The 27500-nt window shown below is 33.4% G+C and overlaps 6 protein-coding genes across 19 annotated transcripts in view; 4 read left to right on the top strand and 2 right to left on the bottom strand.

Annotated features, from left to right (window-relative positions):
* Rbp (RIMS binding protein) overlaps window positions 1-2096 on the bottom strand; it is a 16558-nt gene extending 14462 nt beyond the window's left edge. For all 3 annotated transcript variants that reach the window (XM_085658756.1, XM_085658761.1, XM_085658763.1), the window contains exon 1: window positions 1948-2096. The gene's annotated coding sequence lies outside the window, so the exon portion shown is untranslated. The remainder of the gene's footprint in view (window positions 1-1947) is intronic.
* LOC118446827 (alpha-tocopherol transfer protein-like) overlaps window positions 1-7681 on the top strand; it is an 8278-nt gene extending 597 nt beyond the window's left edge. The window contains exons 1-7 of one of the 10 annotated variants that reach the window (XM_085658766.1): window positions 3252-3682; window positions 4591-4649; window positions 5698-5798; window positions 6155-6427; window positions 6871-7234; window positions 7322-7427; window positions 7546-7681. In XM_085658766.1, the coding sequence (XP_085514892.1) occupies window positions 6156-6427; window positions 6871-7234; window positions 7322-7427; window positions 7546-7643 (840 nt within the window). In that variant the 5' untranslated portion in view covers window positions 3252-3682; window positions 4591-4649; window positions 5698-5798; window position 6155 and the 3' untranslated portion in view covers window positions 7644-7681. The other 9 variants (XM_085658770.1, XM_035877974.2, XM_035877966.2 and 6 more) reach the window with 9 other exon arrangements.
* Window positions 7682-8370: 689 nt separating this feature from the next.
* On the top strand, window positions 8371-10215 carry wbl (endoplasmic reticulum protein 29-like protein wbl). The gene is made up of 3 exons (XM_035887273.2): window positions 8371-8883; window positions 9417-9815; window positions 9920-10215. Exons 1-3 carry the CDS (start codon window positions 8776-8778, stop codon window positions 10154-10156), a joined length of 744 nt encoding a protein of 247 aa, XP_035743166.1. The 5' UTR covers window positions 8371-8775; the 3' UTR covers window positions 10157-10215.
* Window positions 10216-10727: 512 nt separating this feature from the next.
* On the bottom strand, window positions 10728-12684 carry LOC118451101 (ran-specific GTPase-activating protein). The gene is made up of 4 exons (XM_035887272.2): window positions 12406-12684; window positions 11831-11988; window positions 11448-11734; window positions 10728-11222 (listed from the first exon to the last, which is right to left on the bottom strand). The coding sequence occupies exons 1-4, from the start codon at window positions 12418-12420 to the stop codon at window positions 10936-10938; spliced, it is 747 nt and encodes a 248-aa protein (XP_035743165.1). The 5' UTR covers window positions 12421-12684; the 3' UTR covers window positions 10728-10935.
* Window positions 12685-13245: 561 nt separating this feature from the next.
* On the top strand, window positions 13246-17469 carry LOC118451100 (serine/threonine-protein phosphatase PP1-gamma catalytic subunit B). The gene is made up of 5 exons (XM_035887271.2): window positions 13246-13503; window positions 14431-14562; window positions 14703-14933; window positions 15171-15499; window positions 15592-17469. The coding sequence occupies exons 1-5, from the start codon at window positions 13449-13451 to the stop codon at window positions 15829-15831; spliced, it is 987 nt and encodes a 328-aa protein (XP_035743164.1). The 5' UTR covers window positions 13246-13448; the 3' UTR covers window positions 15832-17469.
* Window positions 17470-19607: 2138 nt separating this feature from the next.
* Window positions 19608-27195, top strand: LOC118451099 (uncharacterized). Of its 3 annotated transcripts, XR_014982413.1 has the most exons (5): window positions 19608-20039; window positions 20351-20808; window positions 20981-21232; window positions 24855-26164; window positions 26741-27195. XR_014982413.1 is itself a non-coding variant. In XM_035887270.2 (4 exons), the coding sequence occupies exons 1-4, from the start codon at window positions 19910-19912 to the stop codon at window positions 25449-25451; spliced, it is 1437 nt and encodes a 478-aa protein (XP_035743163.2). In that variant the 5' UTR covers window positions 19608-19909; the 3' UTR covers window positions 25452-26294. The 3 variants fall into 3 exon arrangements, 2 of the variants coding, with proteins under 2 accessions (XP_035743163.2, XP_085514813.1); XM_035887270.2 differs by lacking the exon at window positions 26741-27195 and having other exon boundaries at window positions 24855-26294; XM_085658687.1 differs by lacking the exons at window positions 20981-21232; window positions 26741-27195 and having other exon boundaries at window positions 24855-26309.
* Window positions 27196-27500: the final 305 nt, after the last annotated feature.

Here is a 27500-nt window from a genome sequence, read left to right as displayed (position 1 = left end):
AATGATAGGTCGTCCAGGAAGTTTTCGAAAGTGCATCCGACCCACGCAAGTACGCACGCAAGCACGCACGCACGCACGCACGCAAGTATGCACGCAAGTGTGCACGCATGCACGCACGCACGCACGCACATGCACACACGCGCGCAAGCACCGTTTCTCACAAAGCGACGATTCTTCTGAGAAATCGATATTGCGATTCCGGATGATATTCGGTGACATACGATAAGAGATAATAAAGAGGAGAAATAACCAATGAGACCTTTTCTGCCACTAATCGAAACTTTTCTCTTAGCGTTTGAATGAAAGTAAAAGAGAAAAGAAAAAAGAAAAAAGAAAAGGAAAAAAGAAAACCGCGAACGAATTTATAGCGGATAATCTTTCGAAGAAAAGAATTTTAGATAGACTAAGGTATAATGCGATAAAAAATTCGAAAAAAATAAAATGAAGAATTATAATTATAATAATATTAATAATAATAATAATAATAATAATAATAATAATAATAATAATGATGATGATGATGATGATGATAAAAACAATAGTAATAATAATAATAATAATTAAAATATCTAGCTTGAAAAGGGAAAACTAAGAGAGATTGTCGGAACGTGATTTGAGACTAAAAGATGGAGAGAACGAATGAAAAAAAGAGAAGAAGAAGAAGAAGGTGGTGGGAGATGGATGGATGGTTAGATGAATAGATGGATGGAGAGTGTACGAAGGAATTGTGAAGGAAAATTTAATGAAAAAGAGAATAAAAGTAATAAGTAAAAAAGAAACGAATGAAAGAACGAAAGAAAAAGAAAAAGAAAAAGAAAAAGAAAAAGAATTATAACCGAGAAAAAAAGATTACAATCGAGTTACGATAACTCGACGATAATTATATACGATTCTAGTAACGATAATTAGAATTGTAACGATAGGAAAGAGATTCATGTGTGATAGATTAAAGATCGGGGACACGACAAAAGATTGGTACGGCACTGCTTATTGATCTCACTACCAAAGAGATACGTGTAGAGTGTACGCGTAATGCAGGCGGTGCGCGCGAGGACGCGCCAGCTGAACGGCGGAGGTTGAACGTAGAGTGCGCGCGTTGTGTCCACGTTTTAAAATCGTAAAACCGTCATTGTCATCGGTCATCCACGAGAGTTAGGATGGATCGAAAAGAAAGGACGAAAAGAAATGAACTATCAGCCAAAACGAAAATATACGAGAAAAGGATAAGGAGAATGATAGCGACAGTGGAGATAGGTGGTGATGGTGTCGGCGAAGCCAAGTGCCAACACTACGATATAGTAGAAGCAACCCTCCATCGTTTCCTCCGCCGTTACCTCCGCCAATTCCACCGTCATACTGACTGATTTACCCTCGGTCTCGGACACGTCTCGAGTTCGCCGCCGTCGTCGAGACTGTCGCGTCGCCACGCACAGTGGAGCAACGAAACGCCACCGCTCGCTCGCTCGTTCGTTCGTTCGTTCGTTCGTTCGTTTGTTCGGTGCTGCTGAAAGACCCGAACAACCCCTGAGCGACGTTCGATAAACGCGCGCGCTTTATTAGAAAATATTCCTTAGCTCATTTTTAAAGAGCTATGATTTAAACCCATCAATGCGAGAATCACCGGGACCATATTCCAAGGAAGATATAACATCGAGCAATCTTATTTCTCACCCCCGGTATATACGTGGTATATGTATTCCCATAAGAAAGTTGGCACACTTATTTTCAATCCTCATTTCGTAGCTTCTTTCCGTTTCTTCACCCTTACCATCTTTGCTCTTTTCACGACGACGGCGACGGCGACGGCAACGGCGACGGCGACAGCGACGACGACGAAGACGACGACGAAGATAACAACGACGAATCGACAACGACAACGGCACGCGAGAACACACGACACAGCACGCACACAACACGCATATGCAGCACAGACGAGAAGACACTTACGATGACCGTATCGGAAGGATAGTGGCAGGCCAGGACTGCTGCTGCTGCTGGTGCTGCTGCTACTGCTACTGCTACTGCTGCCAACGAGCAAACTCCTCGGAACTCGCGAGCTTTTTCGCTCGCCTATCTCATCGTCCGTACACCCCCAAGATCTCTGTTCGAGCGTGGAAAGCAAGCGGGAGGGTGGGCGGTCAGGACCGCTGGAAAACGGCGAAGGAGGAGGAGGAGGAGGAGGAGGAGGAGGAGGAGGAGGTGGAGGAGGAGGAAGAAGAGAAGAAAGAGGAGGAGGAGGAGGAGGAGGAGGAAGTGCTCCCTCGCCGACGGATCGCGGGAGAGAAAAGGTGGGGGATCGCTCGTTCTCGTCGTCGCTACACTGTCGAGAGGGGTGGCTAGTGGAAAAGCGAAAGAGGGGCGTCGACGAGCATGGATATGGGTCACTCGGCGATCGATGCCGATAGAGAGTGTCGCTGCGTTCTTCGAACTCCCTTTCGATCCCTTACGTCATTTTCTCTTTCTCTCTTCCTCTATTTCTTTTATCTCAATTTCCTTTCCCTCGCCCTCCACCCCCTCCATCCTCCCTCAACACCCTCACAACTTTCGCACTTCCTTGTGCGTTAATTTTCCTTTTTCCTTTTTTCCTTTTTCAAAAGTATCATCAAATAAAACTAGATAGAAGCTTTGCTTTTCATTCCTTTCTCATTGTTAGCCCCCTCCCTTCAAATATGGCCGTGATACTTTATCATCACGTTTTAGTTTCATAAACGTGCGACATCCGGCTGGTCTACTGACTTAACAGAGTGCTTCCGTACGCATCTACACGAGGGTGTAGCTTTCACAAAAGACCAATCAATACGCGCGAGACGATCTACCGATATCTCGCCCTCGCCATTGCCCTCTCGCTACCCTCGTCCTCGATCTCTCTCTCTCTCTTACATATACACACGCATACACGTGCGCGCGCTTACACAGCTACCTAGCGGTGCTATTGGTCTGTTTCCCCCTCTCTATTTCCTACTTTTTCACCCTACTCTTACTCTACCACCCATTTTCACAACCTATTCTTTCTCTCTCTCTCTCTCTCTCTCTCTCTCTCTCTCTCTCTCTCTTCTTCCCGTTCCAATCTCTTCCCTTTTTCCCGAAATATCATTCTTTCTTTCATACATCCTTTGCAGCAAGAGAATCGCTGCGAAATGAGAGACGTGATACGAGAATAAGTGCCGACGAGTCACTAAACCTATCGCCGATAATAATTAAGAGGTAGACGAAAATTCATTAGTCGACGAATTCCTCCTAGTCCTTCTCCCCCGTTGGCCCATTTGCTATCTCGTTCATCGTAGTAATTCGGAATAATCGTTGTTGAGAAAGTCAGGGCCGTATATTATTTTCAGATATATATATATGCTCCGTATAAATAATTTTTATCATGTTCTAAAAATATTTTCTATTTTGTCATATATTATAGATTTTTATGTTTTTAATTATCAATTACCTTGATAATGATCGTATTTAAAAACGAATCGGGTTTACTTTTGTGTATAACCGTGGAACGTGCTTTTCGAGAAGCGACACACGATTTCCCATGGCTAGGGAAAATAGGGGAAAAAAGAGAGAACGATGTTCTAATTACGGCACTGCTTCGGGCGCAGGCGTTTCGATGATCCGACGACGTCACAAGTTTCTCCCTTTCTCTCTCTCTATCTCTTTCTCTCTTGTTCTTACGCACACACACATACAGGTATAGTCTGTTATACGCTTATCAATGAACGTACGACGCCTACGGCAAATACCTGTTCCCTCTAGTGGTGAACCGGTCGACCCACCCGTTAGCCTTGTCACTACTCTCGATTCCCGTAGCACCCTTGCTTTTCTTCCTTCTTCTTTCTTCTTTTCTTTTTCTCTTTCGTCATCATTGTTTTCACGTATACGACAATACGAATCACGATGCCTTCTGAACTTTCAACCAATGATCGACGATGAATCAAGCTTAGTCAATGTACGTACTACTCACCTATCTACCTACCTACCTACCTACCTACCTAACTACCTACCTACATACATAGGTATGTAGGTAGGTAGTTACTCGTCATACATACAATCATCCATAGACACACACCCACATACTTATGTCTTGTTATTAAAGTGCCGTTGATTCTGTCATCACAGCACGCATCTTTCCCATTCACCATTTCGATTCGAGCTAAAATCGATCGCAGTCGCTTTTAAGTACATATGTATATATAGATATATCCTAAGAACGCTAGTATTCCTATTTAAAGATTTTTATTATATATAAAATCTCTTATACGCGCTCGCGCGTTATTTGCATTTTTCTTTGCTTTTTCCTCTTTTTTTTCCCACTTTTTTTTCTCAAATAACATCTCGATTCTAATCTCTTTCTATCTCTAGAGTTAGGCAAAATATTAATTTTATCTAACTAGAAATTTGGTAAAGAAGAAAAGAAAAAAAAAACGAACAAACGAATTGCCATCGATCGTGTAATTTTCAGATTTTCTTTTTTTTTTCGCATTTTGAGAAACATCTTTTATTTGTTCAAACCTGTCGTTTTATCTTTCTCTCTCTCTCTCTTTCTCTTCCTCTTTCCCTTAACGATATATACAACGTCTTTGGTTCGGATTATGTAAGAAGAAATAAAGAAGAAAAGAAAGGGTAGAAGGGAGGAACAACTAAACATGAACAAAGACGTAAGATACGTACATATACACACACACACACACACATACAAATGATTTTTATCGATGAACTTTATACGCTATCTTTATCCATCGAATCGTCGTGAAACTAATATTGTTAAGTCATTTCGTTTTATCGACAACAACGGTACTCAATCAATTTGCTGATAAATGAACGTAACATGCACGATTTTACTTTTTTCGATAACTTAATTTAGGAACAATTACCTCAATAATTTATTATCGGTCCGATAATGATTCGAGAAACGTCGCATAGTATGCAAATCTCTCGCAAGTGAAAAAAGTGTTGTGCGTTAATAGGAATTGTATCATCGATTAGAATTTTTTTTCTTTTTTTTTCCATTTTTTCTTCTTCTTTTTTTATATATATATATATAAAATAATTTTCCTTTCGTTCCTTTCTTTTCTCTAACCTTCCTGATCTGTCTATCTATTTATTTATTTATTTCTATTTTTCTTTCTTTTGGTTTGGTTTTGTTTTGTTTTCTTTTTCGTTTTTTTTTCTTTTCTTCTTCTTCTTCTTTTTTTTTTTTTTTTTTTTTTTTATAATTTATTACTTGACCATTTTATGAATATTCCGACAGAAAGACTAAACGACAAACTAGTACAACTTTTGACTTATGACAATATAAAAATATTTGTACGATTAGAAGGAATATATATCTATACTCCGTTGAATGAATCACGTTAATAGAAATAAACAAAATATTCGCGTGGTAAGCACGTGATAGATGCGATGGATACCAGCTATTGGTTTTCAAACGATAGTCAATTGTAAAATTCAGGAGCGAAAATAAATGGTTCATAATTATGCTAGCTTCGATTTTTCAGGCTTAGAAGTCGAATGAGACGGATTACTAACAGATTGTTGATGGTGTAGGATCTGAATATGGTGGTGTAGTTCCTGGTCCCGATCACGCGTGTTTTTTTTTATTTCTATTGACTCAACTCATTGAACAGAGTATATTTAAATAATGTATCAAATATAATATATGTATTCAAATATATTACCTCGTAGAATGTTTATTCTTTCTTGCAGGTTAAACATTTATGGGGTTTCCGTCGATGGTAAAGAAGGAAATAAATCATTTGTTATTTTGCCAGTGATCATTTGTTGTGCCTATAACGATTATTGCAAAGGTAAATATGATTTTTATTATTATTATTATTATTATTATTATTATTATTATTAATTATTTAGTATGCGAATCAGACGGATTGTTCCGAAAAATATTTAAATACTTTTAATAGTTCGTGTTTATGAAATTTTTCTCTTATTCTTTCTTTCTCCCTCACCCTTTATCCTCTTCCTCCGTCCATTTACATATCCTTCACTTAATCTTGTAATTTATAATTCATGAACAATAACTTTTCATTGATAATTTTAATAATTGTATTAATGCGATTATATGAATTATTTTAAAATTAATGTAAAAGTATATATACTGTTTAAATATTTGTTCAAGCGATTAATACGAACGATAATATTTTTCTAGTATGAAACTCGGACATACGATCGAGGATTCAAGAAAAAAGTATCCCGAACTTACGGAAGAACTTTTGGAAAAGTTGAAAGAATGGGTACAACAATGCAATCTTTCTGATGTTCCACAAGAGCAATTGGCAATCTTTGCACAGAGTTGTTATTTTCAAACGGATGCTACATTACGATGCATGGAGACTTATTACAGAATAAGAACAAACACTCCGGAATTTTTTAGCAATCGTGATATCAAATTAGATAACTTGCAATGTTCCCTGAAAGTACTGTAAGCTTTATTTGTCTCTTCTTCTTTTTTTTTTTCTTTTTTCTTTTTTTTACTTTACCATGGCTGAAAGAGAAAATATAACTTTTATCATATTCATCGTAAATATACTTTACGCCTTTCATTATTAATAATACACTTTGTACTTACGATAAATTATGGAATATGATTTTTTTTTTAGATATAACAATTTTATTGAAAATTGGTTAGATATTTATAAATATTTTTACGTGACATCTCTACTGTGATACTCGTAATGTTGGTTACGTGATAACAATATATTATATATATTATATATGTATATATGTATTGTACAATTCTTTAGGCTTTCTCTTCATGCACGAACATGACGAGTGCATTGAACTCTAATCGTACATAAATACATATATGTCATATATGTACATCTATATAAAATGAGATAATTAAAACATTTCATTATGTTATAGGGAATTTGTAGTGCTACCTGTACCGGATCCCAATGGATATAATATAATTTTTCATCGACTGGCAGACAGTAAAGCAAGTAAATATTTCTTGAATGATGCTATAAAATTAATGATGATGACCGTGGATGAGAATCTTTACTACTATGGCTGTTCACCCGGTTATATTTTTCTTTTCGACATGGCCGGTGTTAATATAGCCCATTTAACGAGAATATCCATTGGCAGTATTCGAAAATTATTTGAATATGTGCAAGAGGGAATGCCGGTTAGATTGAAGGCTATTCACGTAATAAATGTCGTTGGTTTTATGGATAAAATTCTTTCAATCCTGAAGCCATTTATGAATAGCGAAATCTTTGAAATGGTAAAGTTTTACGAATAGAAATGTATATTTTTCTTTTTTTTTTGAAAAGGCCAATTAATATATCGCTGAATCAATTATTTTTTACAGTTACATTTACATACCGGCGAGATATCGGAAATTTACCAATATATACCACCTATGTGCCTTCCAAAGGATTATGGAGGTGAATTGGACTGCATCGAAGTACTTCATGGTAATTCGAATAATATCGAGCATCAACATTTATAATATATTATAATCCATAAATAATATTATTTAATAATATATACATATCTTTATTTACATATATACGTATGTACGTATTTGTTTAGGGGAACATTTACGTAAGTTGGAACAATTGAGAGATTATTTCCATGAGGAAGAGACTATACGTCAGAACTATAATACCTCGATGAAAAAAGCAAAATAAATTATGATGTTACAATGGGTTTTTAATAAAGACTAAACAAAAAAAATAAATAAATAAATAAATAAATAAATAAATAAATAAAGGAAAAAAAGAGAAAAAAAAAAAGAAAAAAAAATTGTACTCTAGAAATTTTTTATCATCGAATACAATTGTTAATCAAAGACTGTACTAATATATAAATAAGATAAACGATCTCATATTTTAACTCATCGTTTTTTATATTTTTGTTCATTATATATATATATATATGTGTGTGTGTGATTCGTAATCCGCTTAATGAACGTTCGCACTTGCGCTTTAACGCGGTCAGCAGAAAAATGTGTGCGTCTTTGTCGCACTTCGTACTACAGCGTGGCACTTTCGTGGTCGATTCTGATTCGACGGTCTTTCACTCTCTTTCTCTCTCTCTCTCTCTCTCTCTCTCTCTCTTTCTCTCTTTCTCTCTATGATTTATTTTCGAATTCTCGATTAAATAAGAATAATTTATTATATAAAAATCGAATCAAAAAATTGTTTATCCATTTCCCTCTCTCTCTTTCTCTCATATAATATATTTATTTAATTAATGATAAAAATCGATCCTCTCGATTCGATCAACGACACGACACTGCTTCAATGTTTTCTATCTTTGTTTATTTCATACTCTATTCCTCTCTTTCTCTCTCTCACACACATACACACACTCTCTCTCTCTCTCTTTATCCCCTCCTCTACCGTCACTATTCATCATATCCAGTACCTATACATAATAGACACATGCATAAACTCTTCTTCTTCTTCTTCTGTTACTTTATCTCTTTTCTTCCTTCGATTATATCGTTACGATAAACGTACGAGAGAGAGAGATAAAGTCCGATATTAACAAGAATCAACTATAAACAATTTAAAAAAGAAAATTGATCTAAGTTAATCTGTGAATTTATTTAATGAATCTTTATAATTAGTGATGACAATCGTATATTAAAGAGAGAAACAGATACGATTTTCTTTCGTCGAAGTTTTTTTATTGTGATATACGTGACTTCTTTTTTTTCTTTCTCACTTTCTTTCTATCTCTATCCCTTTCTTACTTTTTTTTTCCTTTCTTTTCTTTTTATCTAATCGAATTAATCGGTAATTCTTCGTTAATAAGATGTTAATACCGTTGATCATATTCATCGGCACGATCATTGGATCGAGCATTTCTATCGCCGAGGATTGCAAAGGTTGCGTCCCTTTGGATTCTTATTCCTTCGACAAGGTATAATTTTATTTTTGTCTTTATACTTTTTTTTTTTATTGATATTATAAATGTTTTTCACGAATTTCTCTTCTTTTTATTTTTTGTTTTGTTTCGTTTTTATTATTAGTGTTCTTATTTTTTCAACCGTTGCTATTGTTACCTATTATAGTGTATATATGTTAGGTATATATATATATACATACATATATATATATATATATATTATATAGTGTCATATATTTTATACGATCTTTTTTTTCTTATACATAAAACTTGTTTGTATAAGTACACATATATACATACATACATATACACACATTCATCATCTTTTAATCCTTCTTTTCTTCTTATCTCATGTAAATTGTAAATTCATAGAGATAATTAATATCTCTAAATATAATGCAAATGTTTATTATCTATGATACAAATATTTTGACATGAAAATCATACAAATAAGATATTATTTTATATTATGAAGAAATAACAAAATACATTCTTATTATAATTTAAATTTCATATTTGATTTTCTATATTGTTATTAATAATTATAGGTGATAGCAAAATTTAAGGCGTCAGTTGTTAAATTTGATGTAGCATTTCCATATGGAGAAAAACATTTACAATTTGGAAAGATAGCAGCATCTACTAAAGAGTCTCAAGATCTTTTAGTTGCTGAAGTTGGCGTTAAAGATTTTGGCAATAAAGATAACGCAGACTTGGCCAAACGTTATAACATAAAGAAAGAAGATTTTCCAATTGTATTATTATTTTTACAAGGAAAAACAGAACCAATTAGATTTATTGCAGAAAAGGATGATGATTTTACTGCAGACAATATCAAACGATTTGTTAAATCAAAGTCAGGCGTTTATCTTGGATTACCTGGTTGTGTAGAGCAATTGGATAGACTTGCTGAGGAATTTAAAATCAGTGTAGAAAATGATAGAGAGGTAAGACGAGATAATTTAAAGAGATAATGTTCAATACTGTTAAATTGTTTCTTTATATTAATAAATCTATATATTTCCTTTTCCCACCCTCTTCTCCCACCCAGGAAATATTACGCAAAGCTAAAGTCTTCGAGGAAATATTACCAGAAACTCAACGTACAGCTGCAAAGGTGTACGTTAAAACTATGGAAAGAATATTGGAACGAGGAGATATATTTGTTCAAACAGAACAAACACGACTTGAAGGCCTCCTAAAAGGAAAATTATCAGATGAGAAAAAACGTACAATGGAAGAAAGGAGAAACATTTTACAATCATTTACGCACAGGGATGAGCTATGAAAAAATTTTGTACACAATATAAATCTCAAAGATATAAAAAAAATATTCAAATATTAAAATTTGCCTTGGTTTTTTTTTTATTTTTATATTTTTTATTTTGTTAAAGTTGATATCTTTAATAATTGCTTGACTCAAAGTAATTACATTTTTATATTTTATAAATTTGTTAATAAAGCACAGGAGACAAAAACAAATATTATTAAATGAAAATATACTCCAACAAAATGAGTAATTTACTCGATTATCGTTTTAAAATTCATTTGTTACTATCGCCATTAATTCCATATATTTATTAACTTTAATGTTAAGGTCAAATTATAATAAAAGTAGTAATACATAAAATATCTCTCAACAAAGGACTGCTACAAAACAAAATTTCACTTCTATTATATGTAAATGCGAAGTTTACAAATTGATGTAATTTTCACACATTTATTCAGATTTGTATCGATAAACATCTTTTAGTATAAATGCTATCGAACTTTCATTTACTCTTGATTAAAAAAATCGCGACATATAACGTTTATATAAACAACGCCTTATTTTAATAAAGTGAAAATATACTTTAGTTTGTATCGAATGACATTGCTAAAAATTTTTCTATAAAATCATTTGTAAATCTTTTAAGCATTGGTAGAATATTATTTGAATGCATACATGTACATATATATGTATGTACATGTTTACACAATTATTGCATATTGCTTGGAATGTGCCATGGATATTAACTTCACTTTTCCCTTGCACTATTGAAAGTTCATTATTATTATATGTGTTTATTAATTTTTTGAATTATCATGCACTTCTAAGTTTTCAAGTCCTTTGGTTACTTCCTCTGTATTTTCTATAATTTTTACTTTTTCCACTGAATCTTTAGAAACCTCTTTGCTAACTTTGTTTGTTTGTTCTTCATTGTCAGTACTCTCACTGTAGCTTACATCACTGCAGGATTCACTATCACTATCGACTTGCTTAACTTCTGGATTGCTTTTACCAGCATAAATTTCACATTCAGATCCCACTACAGCTTTTGCCTTTTCAAAGGCATCTTTCCATAATGATGCATCTTGGATAAAAAAAATAAAAAAATAAAAAAAATAAAAAAGAATAAAAAAAAAATAAAAGAAAACAATATATCCATTAAATATGATAAAAATAGGTTATGCTCTTATCAATGTTATTAGGTAGATCTAACTAAACATATGTCATGTTACCTTAAAGCACATATGCAATGAAGAAGTAAAAAATATTAATATAGAAAAAATATGGAATAAAACAAAGAAATTCTTACTTTCAGCATTCGCAAAACGTATTGCAAGTAATTCTGGTTTAAGTTGTTCATCTGCAAAATCAGCAAGAACACTCCAAACCCAAGCTCTGTCGCTGCCACAGTTTGGTTTTAATTCCATCCAAGGAGTAACAAAATGATTAGCACATATTTTCAATGTCTTGTCTCTGCGCATTACTACTCTGACTGTATTTTTGGTCTTATGTCTTAACAGTTTCACTTCTCCAGTACCACGTTCTTTCCATTCTGGTGGACTACTTGTAGAGTCATAACGATATAGTTTAGCTCTTCTGTAATTATAATAATTATTATACTACATCTATTTCTTTTCAAATATACTTTAAATATACGATAGATTACTACTCCTCCTATAAATTTAAATTTACAATTTAATCATCTCAACTTCATCTTCTTCATTATTGGAAACCTCTATTAGAGGTAAAGATATGATCGGTTCAAAATGTACATCGTTTTCTGTATTAACATCGTCATTATCTTGAACTTCACAATTTGTACCCTTTACATCCACATGATCTCCATTCAACTGTATTATGAATGATGCATTATTATTTGTGAACAATTTGTGAAATATGTATTTTTTATACAATTAGATTTGACTCTCTTTGTAATATGAACTTTAATTATTTAATTATTTAAGCTGGCTAGAAAATAATTAATTTAATGAAACATATAAAGATTTTTCTATGATATGATATCTTATTATTATTAGTATTTTATTATCATTATCATTATCGTTAACATTATCGTTATTATTATTGTTATTATTGTTATTATTATTATTATTATTATTATTATTATTATTGTTATTATTGTTATTGTCACTAATAAAAAATAAAATATGGCCTTTAAGATATGAAAAAAATTGTAGCAACAAAAAGTCCTTGAGTTTTCTTTCAAATAAAATTTTTAACGAGATCTATGAAAAATATGAAATAATTACCACGTTTTCTGGCATATTTTTCTAACGTAGAATAATAGAATCAGTGAGAAGAATTGCCACACCACTTAACGCTGATATTTCCAACACAATAAATCGCAAAGCGAAAATAAATTTCGATTCGAATAATCACAAAATTCGTTTATTAATATAACGTTGCACGCAATTTCCCAATTTTTCGATTATCTTTTCCTATCTTCGTTCAAGGGAAATAACTTCGTATGCGCGTAAGTTTTTCATGTTATCGTCAACTGTTTTAAAGTACGGCGACATTCTTTTAGAATTTATATTTGATCGAATAACGTTCAAGTAGACTTGCAAGAGTCGCTTGCTGTTTGGATACGACAGCTCATAAGTTGTCACATTTAAAATTGACCAATTGGCGTTAAGGTTTGAGAAGAAAGTGCGCTCCGATTGGTCCTCAACGAAATAATAATCGTTATCGTTGACAAAAATCAATGTATAATATCCTTATTAAACTTAAATATTTAATGTTTATCGATTAAAATATAACAATCCAACGTAGAAAATTTTTAAATATTTATTTAGAACTATTCGTTTTATCGAAAGAAATTAAATCCAAAAGAATAAGGATACATCAAAAGTCCATGTACAGACGTACGATTCGTGGAAACATCGTATCACGATAGGAGAAAGTCCAAAGTTGTTTGAAATGATCGCTTGCTTCGAATGCGCATGTAACGAAAAAAATGTTGCGGCCAGTTGTAGCGACATAACCGTTGGCTCGGAGTATGAAGTGGTGGGGGAAAGAGCTTGGCGGCAGAAAAGAAGAAGGGAGGGAGAAAGAGAGAGAGAGAGAGTGAGAGTGAGAGAGAGAGAGAGAGAGAGAGAGAAAGAACGAGAAAGAGAACTGAAGGGAGTGGAGTGCGCGGTTGTCCGGGCGGCCATTGCGGGTACCTTGTCGAAAACCGCGAAGACGATAAAGTGCATTGTGTTAGGCGGATTAAAATCCAGAAGAATCAAGAGTCATCCTCGTATCAAGGTGCTCCGTGTGAAGCCCGGTACGCGCACGAAACTCCGGTCCGATGGCTGAGACCGACAAGTTAAACATTGACAGCATCATAGGTCGATTGTTAGAAGGTAAAGCTCTGCTCGATCGTCGTCCTTAAGAGGGGGGTATGAAACGGAATAAAGAGTAAGCCGCGTCACCCTTTCACGACTTCTTACCTTCGTTAAGTTCATCTTTCGAATAACTTTCATTTCTCCTTCGTATTATTTTCTGTATTTTTTTTCATTTCTTTTTTTTTTTTTTCTTCCTCTTTTATCCATCGACATATGTATCTATTTTTTTTCTATCTCGAACCTTTCTTTATATCGATTACGCAATATAATCTAAACACGACCGATCATATTAAAGAAATCGAGTGAGAGAGAGAGAGAAAGAGAGACAGAGAGTGAGGGGAGAGAGAGAGAGAGAGAGAGAGGAAAAAAAGAGGTAGATTATTATCGATGGTTTGTTTACATAAAAATGAGGTTGACAACCGTACTCGAATTATCGGGACGTTTGGGCGAGGTCCGATTCTCTTTGGTTTTACTCTAAAATACATAATCTTTCTTCTTCGCGATAGTAAAAATATTGTTTGCACGAATATCGCCGATGTCGCCACCAATGTCTTGTTTATTATAGATTCTACCTATTAGCTATATTAAGAGCTCATGCTGATTCATGCAAATATTCGATCAAGGGTGCGTGCTTCTGTGTTAGATTTGCGTATACGCGCTTGCGTATCTGCGTGTCCTGTAATTTCTAAAAAAACACGAATATATCATGTATTAAATTTGAACCATAAAGTCCAAGATTTTCTAACGCCATCATACACTCTTGACCTTACTTGTTCTTTCATATTTTTGTTTTCTTATCATTTATATTTGAAAAACAAGATAAAATATATATATATATATATATATTATCTATATGTATATATATTATCTATACATATATATATATCTTTATATATTTATCACTATAGCAAAATATATGTATTGTAATATATTTCATTTTATTAGTACGAGGTGCTAGACCAGGAAAAAATGTACAATTGTCCGAAGGAGAAATTCGGGGACTTTGTCTCAAATCCCGTGAAATTTTTCTGTCACAGCCTATTTTGCTAGAACTTGAAGCACCGCTTAAAATATGTGGTAAGTTTTTATAAAATACAATGGATTACTCATAAAAAAAGAAAATAAAAAAAAAAATAATAAAAGAAATAAAAATAAAAACCACTATTAATTTATTAATGTATTCAATTCAAGCTCGATTAATGATTTTCCTTTTTAAGGTGATATTCATGGTCAATATTACGACTTATTGCGACTTTTTGAATACGGTGGATTTCCACCCGAAAGCAATTATCTCTTTTTAGGAGATTACGTTGATAGAGGAAAACAATCTTTAGAAACCATTTGTCTTCTTCTTGCCTATAAGATCAAGTACCCTGAAAACTTTTTCTTACTCAGAGGTAACCATGAATGTGCTTCTATTAACAGGATATATGGATTTTATGACGAATGTAAGTATTTTGTAAAATTAAAATATCAATAATTCATTTTCCTTCATTCTTTTGAGGCAATTCATATTCAATATGTTTATCTTTTCATTACTTACAATAGATATATGTGAAAGTAAGAAAAGATTAATTCTATTTCTTTCTTTTTTCTTTTTTTCTTAATAAACTCATGTAACGCCATTTGTGACAGGCTTTTGCTTTTTTTTTTAAATTTATTAATCATATTGAATAATATTTCAGGTAAACGCCGATACAACATTAAGTTGTGGAAAACATTTACGGATTGCTTCAATTGTTTACCTGTTGCTGCTATTGTCGATGAGAAAATATTTTGTTGTCATGGTGGTTTGAGTCCGGATCTTCAAAGCATGGAACAAATCAGACGTATCATGCGACCAACGGATGTGCCAGATCAAGGACTTCTTTGTGATTTATTATGGTCTGATCCAGATAAAGATACTATGGGTTGGGGTGAGAATGATCGTGGCGTATCTTTCACATTTGGCGCAGAAATAGTTGCTAAATTTTTACATAAACACGATTTTGATCTGATATGCCGTGCACATCAGGTAAAGTATATACATTTCCCTTTATTCTCATTCAATATTTAAAATTTTAATTTAGATAAATTGATATTTTACTGATTTCATTAAAATTCCAGGTAGTTGAAGATGGCTATGAATTTTTTGCAAAGCGACAATTGGTAACTCTATTTTCGGCTCCAAATTATTGTGGCGAATTTGATAATGCTGGTGCCATGATGTCGGTAGACGAGACGCTCATGTGCAGTTTCCAAATTTTAAAACCAGCTGATAAAAGGAAATTCACTTATGGCGGTCTGAATGCAGGACGACCGGTAACACCTCCACGAGGTGCAAATAACAAAAATAAGAAGAAGTGAAATTATTAGAATGGTTTTTGGACGCAAAAAACTTAGGATCTATCTACCGTTTCCCACATCCGTTATTTTTTGTTTTTTTTTGTTTTTTTTTGGTGTTTTTTTTTTTTTTTTTTTTTTTTGACATTTGGAATTCTTATAAATGCGAGTTGCTATTAATTCATTGTGAAACATAGGGAGTTCATTCAAAACTAAAGAAAAAGAAAAAAAGAAAAACAAAAAAAAAGAAAAGAAAAAAAAAAGCAATGACTACTTAACAAAATGGTAGGTATAATCCGGAGAGGCGTTGCTCGTTATTCGCAAGAGATTTGAGAAAAAAATAATGAAAGTAATTCAGTTACGGTAAAGTAGAATCTATCGATCGGAAATTGATTTCTGTGTGTACGTATGCACGGTCGACTTAAATATGGAATAATAAACAAACAAAAAGAAAATATATATATATGTTATAAGAAAAGGCACGAATTAACGAGGAGGTAAAAAAAAAAGGGACAAAAATAATAAACACCGGGCATAAAGGACGAAAAATTTGATTAAAATGACGTAGATCTTATAATACTAATAATAATAATAATACTAATAATAATAATAATAATAATAATAATAATAAATAAATAAATAATAATAATAATAATAATAATAGTTATCACTCGTTCGATAAAACGATCTCTGAACTGTAATATTTAGCACTCTTGCAGCTTTTATATAGTTCTGTCAAAACTGTGACATCAAATTATATATACATATATATATATATTATTTTGTTTCGCTTAAATTTCATTTGTAATAACGCGATACGACCAAAAAAAAAAAAAAAAAAAAGAAAAAAAAAAGAAAAAAGAAAAAAAAAGATATCTGGCAATTTTATTATAGCAAAATAATATACGATATGTAAGCGCGATAATATATTATTAGTAACTGCCTATGATCGTAAACTATCGACTGTAATACGTCCATACGAATCTTGTACAAAGTAATATTATTATAATCGAAGCTCAACGTTTCTCTGAAAGAAAATAAAAAGAACGCTCGCACAAACTTCATAAAACAGATTGGTATAAATGAATCAATGGATTTGCGTAATGAACGTATTTATATATATATATAAAAAAAAAAAAAGAAGAAAAAAAAGAAAAAAAAAAAAAATAAATAAAGAAAAAAAAGAAAAAAAAATACATGCGAGATATATAAAATGAAATTGAGTTTCATTTTTTTGTAGAACCCTTATAAACAAATAAAATAGTTCATTTTTTTTAATCAAACGTTCGATCGTATCCTACGTATTGCGTGAATAACTCGTTATAATACGATGAGAAGGAAAATAACGTAAATGAGTATAGTAGTATAGCGCTGCAAAGCTTCTCCGGATTCTTGCTCGATATCATTAAATAATAAACATGAGAAGTAATAATATGTCGTTAAAATAACGTTTCAAATAAAAATACGTATAACGCAAGTGTAGTTGAGCGTTACGTTCAGAAATTTTAATAGAAAAACATGGAAAAAGAGAAATATTTTACATCACATGGATATTAATCTTTTTTCGACACGAATGTGCGTGTGTGTGCGCGCGTGTGTGTGTGTGTGTGTTGTCCTACTTATTATTATGGCAGGATAAAACTGTCCTTATCGTTATCACAATCATATAGTTTTCTGTTTTTTATTTCCTCTCCTCCGTACTATTATTACTATTATTATTATTATTATTATTATTATTATTATTATTATTATTATTTTTATTTTTATTACTATTATTATTATTATTATTATTATTATTATTATTATTATTATTATTAATATTATTATTATTATTATTCTTATTATTATATATTTGATGCATTTTATATAAAATGCATAACGATTCTTTTCTTCATTTTGAAAAGAGAAAAAAAAGAAAAGAAATATATATATACCGGAATCAATTATTTTGCCTCTCTAATACTTGTATATTAAAAGTTTCCTTTTTTATAAATAAATCATAGCGAAAAACTCGGTAAAACATTAGCTCCTTGTTTAAACGAACAACATCCCTTTAACATAACACGCCATTTCGTTAAGAATTGTAACTATTTTACTTTTTTCTTATTCGTTGCACATATGCCATCAGTTATTTGATTTTATCACATACACACACGTCTACTTGTATGCGCGTAAATAAATAAATAAATAAATAAATAAATACATACATACATATATACATACATACATACATACCTACATATATACATATAAGATAACAGTATTGGTACTATGCTATTACAATGCAATTACAATAATAATAGCGGATATTAAACAATAAATTCGTAAACTACAATTTTAGCCAGATCATGTATTTCTTACCACTGTGTATTTTTCCACCAACATCAAGATATATATATATATATATATATATATATATATATATATATATATCAAGATTATATATATATACAACAAATAATTAAAAATAATTAAGCGATTAAACTCACGACGATAAATGTAACTCTTACTTAAAACTTTTCAAAGAGCAAATTCTAAGTAATTAATCGATGAAAGATAATACATACATAAGTGATTAAGTAAACAAATATCTATTACTTCTGATTAATTCTTTATTCCTGTTTTTTCTTTTCTGCTCATTTTTTTTTTCTTTGACAGATTAAATAAGTACTATACTATATTAAAAATCTGAACGACGACGTATTACTATCAGATCTATGTGAACTGTATGAGAAAATGTAAATGATCGTAAAGGTAGATATACGCATATATATATATATATATATATATATATATATATACACATATATATGTGTGTAAAGTTGTTTAGAAGGGCTCACGTATAGTCGCTAAGAGTTGGATTTCGTTCGGCTGAGAAATTGATTCTGCTACCCTTAAAGAAAAGAGATAGGGAAAGAGAGAAAGAGAGAGAGAGAGAGAGAGAGAGAGAGAGAGAGAGAGAACGAAATAGAGAAAGAGTAAGAGTAAGAGTAAGAGAGAAAGAGAAAAGAGGCGGGACTCCGCCTTTCGGTGAGAGAGCCAAAAGAACGATGCTAAGTTGAGGCGTCAGAAGGAAACTTGGCTTTCTAGTACGCGTGGGTGTCCATGTAGGAGGTTCTTCGAGAAACCCCTCCTTTCACGTGGCACCTCCGCCCGTAGCTCTTTCAGCTTTTCTCTTGGACGATTTGAGAGAGGGAAAGAGAGAGAAAGAGAAAGAGGGAGAGGAGAGAGAGAATGATGTTCCGATGATAAGATCACTAGCGGGGGTAGTTGCCGGCAGAGAGTCCTTTCTGAATCATCATCCGATTTCATCGTCCGAGATTTTCTCTCTCTCTCTCTCTCTCTCTCTTCTCTCTCTCTCTCTCTCTCCCCTTTCTCTCTCTCTCTCTCTCTCTCTCTTTCTCTCTTTCTGTAGAAATCCTTCCTTGTCAGCAAACGCTCTTCGAGGCGAGGACAAGTCCCGTTGACGATCGGTCGGTCGGCAAGTTTTGAGATCATTATTTCTGCCTTGGTACCCCTCTTCTTGTGATACGCCTAGCTGTCAACGGCTCCAATACGAAATTCGGTCAAATTCTGTGACTTAGAACGGAGAACGGAGAATACTAAGTCGACTTCTTCGTCTTCATCATCGTCATCGTCATCATCATCATCTTCTTCTTCTTCTTCTTCTTCTCCTTCTTCTTCTCCTTCTTCTTCTTCTTCTTCTTCTTCTTCTTCTTCTTCGTCGTCGTCGTTATCGTCGTCATCATCATCATCTGCTACATTGTCATTCTTTTCTTCCACTTCTTTCTAATTCTCTCCTGTGTCTTCGCAAATATAAACATTAAAGAGAAACAAAAAAACAAAACAAAAAAAACAAAAAACAAAAAGAAGAAAAGCAAAAAAAAAGTAAAAACATTTCTCGTCCATATCTGGAAGAATCATGTTGAATCGATTTGAAGTGTTGTTTTAAAGTGTCACGCATATCGCATATCGGTCGATTGAGAATATTACATAGATACATATTGATAAAGCAAAGGAAAAGTGTTTCGTAAAGATATATCATATTAAACTACAAAGATATCGTGATTTGTTCGATGTGTCCTTCGAGTATAAGTTAATTATGCAAGAGCAGCAAGAAGAACAACGTGATATTGGTGGTGCCGATTGCTGCTACCAACAACAATGGCCGACGCAACAGCAACATCATCAACAATTATCGATGGTACCATCGCCGATGCAACAAATGGAAGGTGAGATTGTTGGATCGTGCTTATCTAACTTATCCTTTATCTACTAATTACATCCGTTCGGTTCTATATTATTCTCTTTATTCTTATGTTCTTTATGTTTCACGTTATTATCGTTCACGTTTACAAGTGCGTGCGTACCTTTATCGTAAATAATTTCACATGTGAAACATTCGACAATGAAATTCTATAAACGTAACATATCTATTTATGTATGTACGTACGTATGTATATTTCTTTCTCTTTATGTCTCTCTGTTTCTTTATCGTATCGATTAAAGGTATACGTTAAACAATTCGCCCCATTTATCTTAGCGTGTCTACAAAGCGCAGGAAGAGTAAAACGATCCCGAAGTCCGAATTTAAGTAAGTCGTCTTTGGCGTCGCACGCTTCGAATCCGCCGGCAGTAGCCGTGGTGGTAGCAACATCGTCGTCGTCTTCGTCGTCCACCTCTTCCGCGGACGGTCGAAATGACAGGAATAATAATAATCGACACCACGGGGATCATCATAATAATCATAATAATAATAATAATAATAATAATAATAATAATAATCATCATCATCATCATCACCATCATCATCACAATCATCATCGACGTAGAAGCGACGAGGGTACGGAAGAAATTGGTTCATCGAAGAGACCACTTCATCCGGCACTCGCTGGAGCTGGGGCAGCGCTCGAAGCTAAACCGCTTTGGGAAGAATTTCATCAATTGGGAACGGAAATGATCGTTACCAAAGCTGGAAGAAGAATGTTTCCTACTTTTCAGGTGAGAACTTACAAACCCAATCAAAATTTTCCTCAACCATTTCAATCATCCGTCTCAAATCCCATCCTTTATTTCTTCGAAGAGGAAAGAACAAAAGAAAAAAATAGAAAAAAAAAAAAAAACAGAAAGAGAACGGGAAGGAAATGACAGAAGAAAGTGACCACATTTTCAGTGTCGACTCTTTGGTTTGGATCCAAATACGGAGTATCTTTTGGTGATGGATTTTGTTCCGTGCGACGACAAGAGATATAGATACGCATTTCACAGCAGCGCCTGGGTAGTCGCTGGTAGGGCCGATCCAGTATCACCACCAAGGATTCATATGCATCCTGATAGTCCTGCCAGCGGAGCCCATTGGATGAAACAACCGGTCTCTTTTGACAAACTCAAGCTCACTAATAATCAACTCGATGACAACGGCCATGTAAGTCCGTCAAACTTATCATCCTTCAGAGATTCAAAATTGTCTACTTGAATCTTCTTCAAATCTATCCCTTCCTCCATTTTCGTTTCTTTTCCAGTCCTCGTTAAAACTCTCTCTCTCTTTCTCTCTCTCTCTCTCTCTCTCTCTCTCTCTCTCTCTCTCTCTCTCTCTCTTATTCTCTCTTCTTTCTCTCTTGAGGAGATGCTTCTTTTAAAGTACCCTAGTAATAAAGTAGAGTGAAAAATGCATCGTGTTTTCGATGACGATGCCGACGGCGACAACGTTCCTTCTCTTTTCTTCCACGTGTTTGTCGTTTCGGACGAGTTCGCTTTAATTGACCTGAGATACGAGACCGTGCCGTTTAACCAGAAATTATAAGTCACCCAAGAATCACCAACCATCACTCTTTTCGCGAGAAAGAAATATTACTTTGGCAATTCTCGTTCATTTTTCTATTTATTTTTATGTTTTTCTTTTTCTTTTTTCCTCAAAGTTTAACATTCCTCAACAAAGCTGCTTCTTCTTTATGTATAGAATCAAATTACGATCTATTATCATCGATCAACGATCCATAAAATAATCTTCTTCGCATTTCTATTATACTATTTTATTGATTTATTTTTCCTGTTTTTTTTTTTTACGCCTTTATACGTCAAAACATATAAAATAATTAATAGAAAAAGAAAAGATAGAAAATTAACAAATAAAATGTGTATATACGTACATATATGTATTTTCTGGATCATTTCGACTATTATGAATACTATAAATATCATCAAAATCTAAAGTAAATTGTGACAATTCAAAGAACCTTAAAATCATTCTAAATTAGTTCTACAATATTTCAGAAATATAATTATATTAAGAAATTTTTATATAAAAAAAAAATTTAGAAATTTCCATGAAAAATTGTTACAAAATTTGCCTAAAAATAGCTGTAAATATAAATCATTAGACATAAATATAATCATATCAGATAGAATATTCATTTCTCTTAAAGCATCTAAATATTATATATTTAAACAGCATACTCGCGAGATTTACCAAACGCAAAATAAGCTGTGATCGTCTTAGATCTTTAAGTTTTAAATCGATCTCTTTCTCCTGTCGCCACGATGGCATGGAATATCGTACGTTTAGAATATAATGTAAACACGGATAAAATAAACGAAAAGACGAAAGTATGGGAAAATAGGTCGAATATACGAAAGAATTAACAGCAGTCAGTAAGTTTGAAAAATGTTTTATATTAGAAATGAGTTATAAAATTTTATATACATATCGTGCATATATATATATATATATATACACCATGACTGAAGGAAAATGGATATATAAAAAAAGGATTTATACATAAATTATCAGTTTTTAACGGTTCTGTTCTAATTCAAATTCATCATAAATCTTAGCTACAAACAATACACTAGTATTAAGGTAAACTTAGAGACGTTTTGCTTGAGAGAAAAGAGAGAAAAAAAGAGAGAAAAAAGAGAGAGAGAGAGAGAGAGAGAGAGAGAGAGAGAAAAGAAATTGATTATAACCATAAATCTTACTTCTTTCAACAACTCCTTACATATAATCATCGATTTACATTAAAAATCGCTAATTTACGAACTCAGAGTCGACGATAGATGAAAGAAAGAAAGAAAGAAAGAAAAAAAAGAAGGTACGAAAGAAAGAAAGAAAGAAAGAAAGAAGGAAAGAAAGAAAAAAAAATAAATAAAGCAAAAAAAGGGGTCGATGCTCGGAACAGTTTAGAAGTTGATTCTTTTTCTCACAATCGAACGCAACGTAACAACATGCGTATTTAGAATTGAGTGGCCAAAAATAATCGGGATCTATCTGTCGTGCCAAATCAATCGATCGAGTCACTTTTAAACGGGACGTATCGATTCATTTGAAAGGTAGACGACCGATAGAATCGGTATTGCAAATGTAACCAAAAAGTATATAGACTATCTATTTACATTGTGTATGTGCGCGTGTGGTTCGTTAAAATCAATCGATTGATTAGAAGAAAATAATAAAAAATAAAAAAAGAAATAAGAATTGATAGAGAAACAGAAAAAGAGAGAAAAAGAGAGAAAGAGAAAGAGAGAGAGAGATGTATTCGTTGATTTTTCCGCGACTCGTATTACTTTGGTTTTTGCTTTTACTAATAGAATTGCTTCGAAATACGGACGATCGACATTTGATAAGATACATCTTGGAAACGAACGACACGCCTTTCTACTGGGAACGTCCCTCTATTTTTCGACGGTCACGGAATCCTTGAAAGAGAGCAGAGTCTCGCGCCCTCTGCTCGCGTTCCTTTCGAAAATTTATTGCTCGCCGTGTAAGAAGACCTTTGACACCAAAAAGGGGAACATAGAGAGAGAGAAAGAAAGAGAGATACAGAGAGAGAGAGAGAGAGAGAGAGAGAGAGAGAGAGAGAGAGAGAGAGAGAGAGAGAGAAAGAGAAAGAAAGAAAGAACGAAAGAAAGAAGAGTCAGAGTAGAAACAAACAGGCCAGTTTGTTCTTTTAATTGCTTACGGAAAAATGTGTTACAGGTCCATAGAAAAAAATCTTAAAGGAGGTGGTACTAAAGAATGTTTGAGAATACGAGTCTCTTAATTGACGTATCCTATCGAAGAGGGAATCGCTTTCCGGATCGCATGCCGTTCTCGTGCTCGAGTTTTCTTTTTCTCCTTTCTTTACTTTTCTCTCTTTTTCTATTTTTAATTTTAATTTTATTTTTATTTTTATTTTTATTTTTATTTTTATTTTTATTTTTGCGTGGCATAGATTTACTCAAAGAGGAAGAAGAATAAGGTTTGACGGGAGTATGGGAGAGATGTTCGTCGAAAAAAAAAAAAGAAAAAAGAAAAGAAAAAAGGAAAAGAGAAGGAAAAAAGGGCGTATGGACGTAAAGTCTGGGTAAAAGAGAAAGAAAAGTAAAAGACAAGACAAGAGAAAAGGAGAGAAGACAAGAGAAGAGGAGAGAGAGAAAGATAGAGTGAGAAAAGAGAAGAGAAGGGAAGAGAGGAGGAAGAGAAGAGAAGAGATTCGATTGCTTGTTTCGGGCCACACGCATTTTCCACCGGGCGCAAGGCAAAGCCTCTTCTTGGCTTTCTCTTCTTCTTTTTCTTACTTAGCGAGCGGCGCGACACACGTGCTCTCTCTCTCTCTCTCTCTCTCTCTCTCTCTCTTTCTATCTATCTATCTGCCTCTCTTCTTTCTCTCTTGATCGTCTTCTCTTCGTCAAGGCATATGCACATTAGCGTACGCATAGGAAAGAACGAAGAAGGGTGTCGTATTGCCGTTGGGTCGGGGGTTAGTTTTTACACTAATTAGTCACCGGTTCTCTTCTGCCTGTCAAACATTGTGACCGCCCCCCTGTGGTGCTTCTTCCTTCTCTTCTTCCTTCCCTCACGTGTGTTGCGTTCACTTTTCTTTCCTTATTTCCCTCTCTCTTATCCCCGCCCCTTTTCCATTCTCTCTCTCTCTCTCTCTCTCTCTCTCTCTCTCTCTCTCTCTCTTTCTCTCTTTCTTCCTTTTAAGCGAGATCAACGTTCGTCGAAAACGATTTAACATAAAACCATTTCTTTTCTTTTTTTTTTCTCTTGGACTCTACTCTTTCAGATCATCTTAAATTCGATGCACCGATATCAACCAAGATGTCACGTTGTAGTCGCACCCTCACCACCAGGTTCAGCGCCAGATCCAAGGACGGAAAACTTCAAGACATTTTCCTTCCCAGAGACGAGATTCACCGCGGTGACAGCCTATCAAAATCATCGTATCACCCAATTGAAAATCGCTAGTAATCCATTCGCTAAAGGATTCCGAGATTGCGAATCCGACGATTGCGAAACCGTAGCGGTATCTTCGGCAATACAAAATCCTGCAAAAAGATCGGCACCGAGTGGCACGAGTAATGTAAACGCAAATGCCAATGTCCTTACAACGAGCGGATATCCGAATGCTATAATATCTCAGGGAATGCAAATACCCGGTTTGTCGAGTCAAGAACATCATCATCAATTTTACGCGACCGCTACTCCAGGACCTTGGTCCACTTATCCCCCTCCTCCCCCACCCCCGCCGCCACCTCATCCCCATCATCACGGACAATCCAACCCTCACGTCAATTCCCTTCATTATCCTCATCCTCATCCTCATTCTCATCCTCATCCTCATCATACCCATCCTGGTACTTCTCTTTATGGACCACGATAATCCTCTATAATCGTATCTATATATCTATTTATCTATCTATCTATCTATCTACCTATCTATCTATCTACCTATCTATCTATCTATCTATCTATCTATCTATCTATCTATCTATCTATGTATATACATAAACGTGATCGAGTCGATGATACGTGTTTAAACCAAAGCGATTAAAACAACGTTACACATTTAATGTTAAGATTGTCAGATTATATCGTGGATATAAACATAATATGTATTTTGTAGAGATTTTATCTTATTTATATTAAACGTTAAATATATTTTCCAATGACGTATTGGTTACGAAAGATTTGATATTGTCTCAAATATATATATATATATATATGTATATGCATATATATGTATCTTGGGATTTGTATTAAAATGTTAGCCATTTCGATCGTAGGTTCGACGTAACGTCGTCCAAGAAGGAAAGTGCCTTTTGTAGGAGCAAAGTGCGTCTATTTATACGAGGTATCTCAAATGCCGAACGAGCCTAAAACGCTCTCTTGAGCCAAGACGGGAATGTAAACGCTCCGTGACAACCCATGAGAGTGCGGGACCGTTAAGTGCCTTAATAAATTATGCCATGAGTATCGTGCCATTGTACTTTTAGGTTTAGAGAGAAGTTACGTTCTCATCTAATAAAAAAGCATTTCGATGCGTTATCGTTCGATATTTACTCCAAAAAAGATAAGCGACTTTCCTTTACATAGGTATGTACTAGTCTACTTTTTGTCCAAAAAAAAAAGCGAAAATACAATGAGTTTCGATATAACTCAGACTGGTTCACTTTCTTTATATACCCATCAAATTTCTCCCTTACGAAGTTTGAGACATCCTGTTCTTGTTTTTTTTTTGTTAAACACACATCGTTCACCGATTATGTTCAGAATTAAATTAAAATTATCGTTATTGAATTATTGAAAAGATCCGAATAAAAATCATTAATATATAAAAACTAAGAAGATACTATTAATGACGAAAAAATCATATTATCTTCTGTAATAATTATATAAATAATTGTATATTTTAATAATTACATAAGTTGCATTTACATACGTACATACATACGTGTATACTAGTATGCGCAACACATGAGTATATTCGCGATCGATTAACAATGTGTTAAAATGTTGAAAGAACCATTTTCACAAATTATTTCTCGTATTATTATTATTATTATTATTATTATTATTATTTATATATACAAATAAATGAGAAAATGAAAATAAGAAAGCTTGTTAGACCCTGTGAATACTTATATCACTTCTCTTCTCGAATTTGAGTAGCTTCTGGCAATGGACCCTGATGCACGCGGCACCTACGGAGAGACGGACGCCTCTTGATTGATGACCGAGCATGAAACGACGCTGTGTAAACATATTAGCGTATCCTTAATGACCACGGATACATTTTCTCATTGGCGAGGAACGTTTCGCGGTTACGACTGAGTTTTACTAAATATTTTGAAAAATACATTTTATTATGTCCTTGATTCAAGCACTGAGAATTCATCAATGAGGGTCACTGTCGACCAATTTAATGGGACATCATTCGTTAACGTCGAATTATTTTTTATTCTACAAAATAATTATTAATATCATTCGAACGTGCATCGAAATTGTCGTTAATCCTTTTGATGAACGATTTATTCTTTTGTATGAAAAATTTTTAGAAGGAGGAAAAGAAAAGAGAAAGAAAAAGAAAATCTATTCCAGTTATCAAGCAACCATAAGAATGAAAATTAATAAATGTCTTTTATTATTTAGTAAATACGAGATCTAATAGAAAAACATTATAGCTGCACGTATTTTAATTTACATTAACCCTATATAAATACGTCATGTAACTCTGTAACAATTGATATTGTTACTTTATATACGAAATCTTTTATGATCTTTTTTTTTTTTTCTTTTTACAAGTTATACTTAGTACAATAATAATTCTACGACTTATAAATTATATAATTTTTGTTTAAGGATACACGAGAGAAAAAAAAAACAAAAAAAAGAAGTACAGAATTATAGAGGATTGAATTAATAAATATTT

This window comes from Vespa mandarinia, chromosome 8 (genome assembly GCF_050613455.1).
Source record: "Vespa mandarinia isolate Hongniang chromosome 8, ASM5061345v1, whole genome shotgun sequence".
Classification (NCBI taxonomy): Eukaryota; Metazoa; Arthropoda; class Insecta; order Hymenoptera; family Vespidae; genus Vespa; species Vespa mandarinia.
Note: the sequence above shows the minus strand (reverse complement) of the source record. Positions and strands in the feature narration are given on the sequence as shown.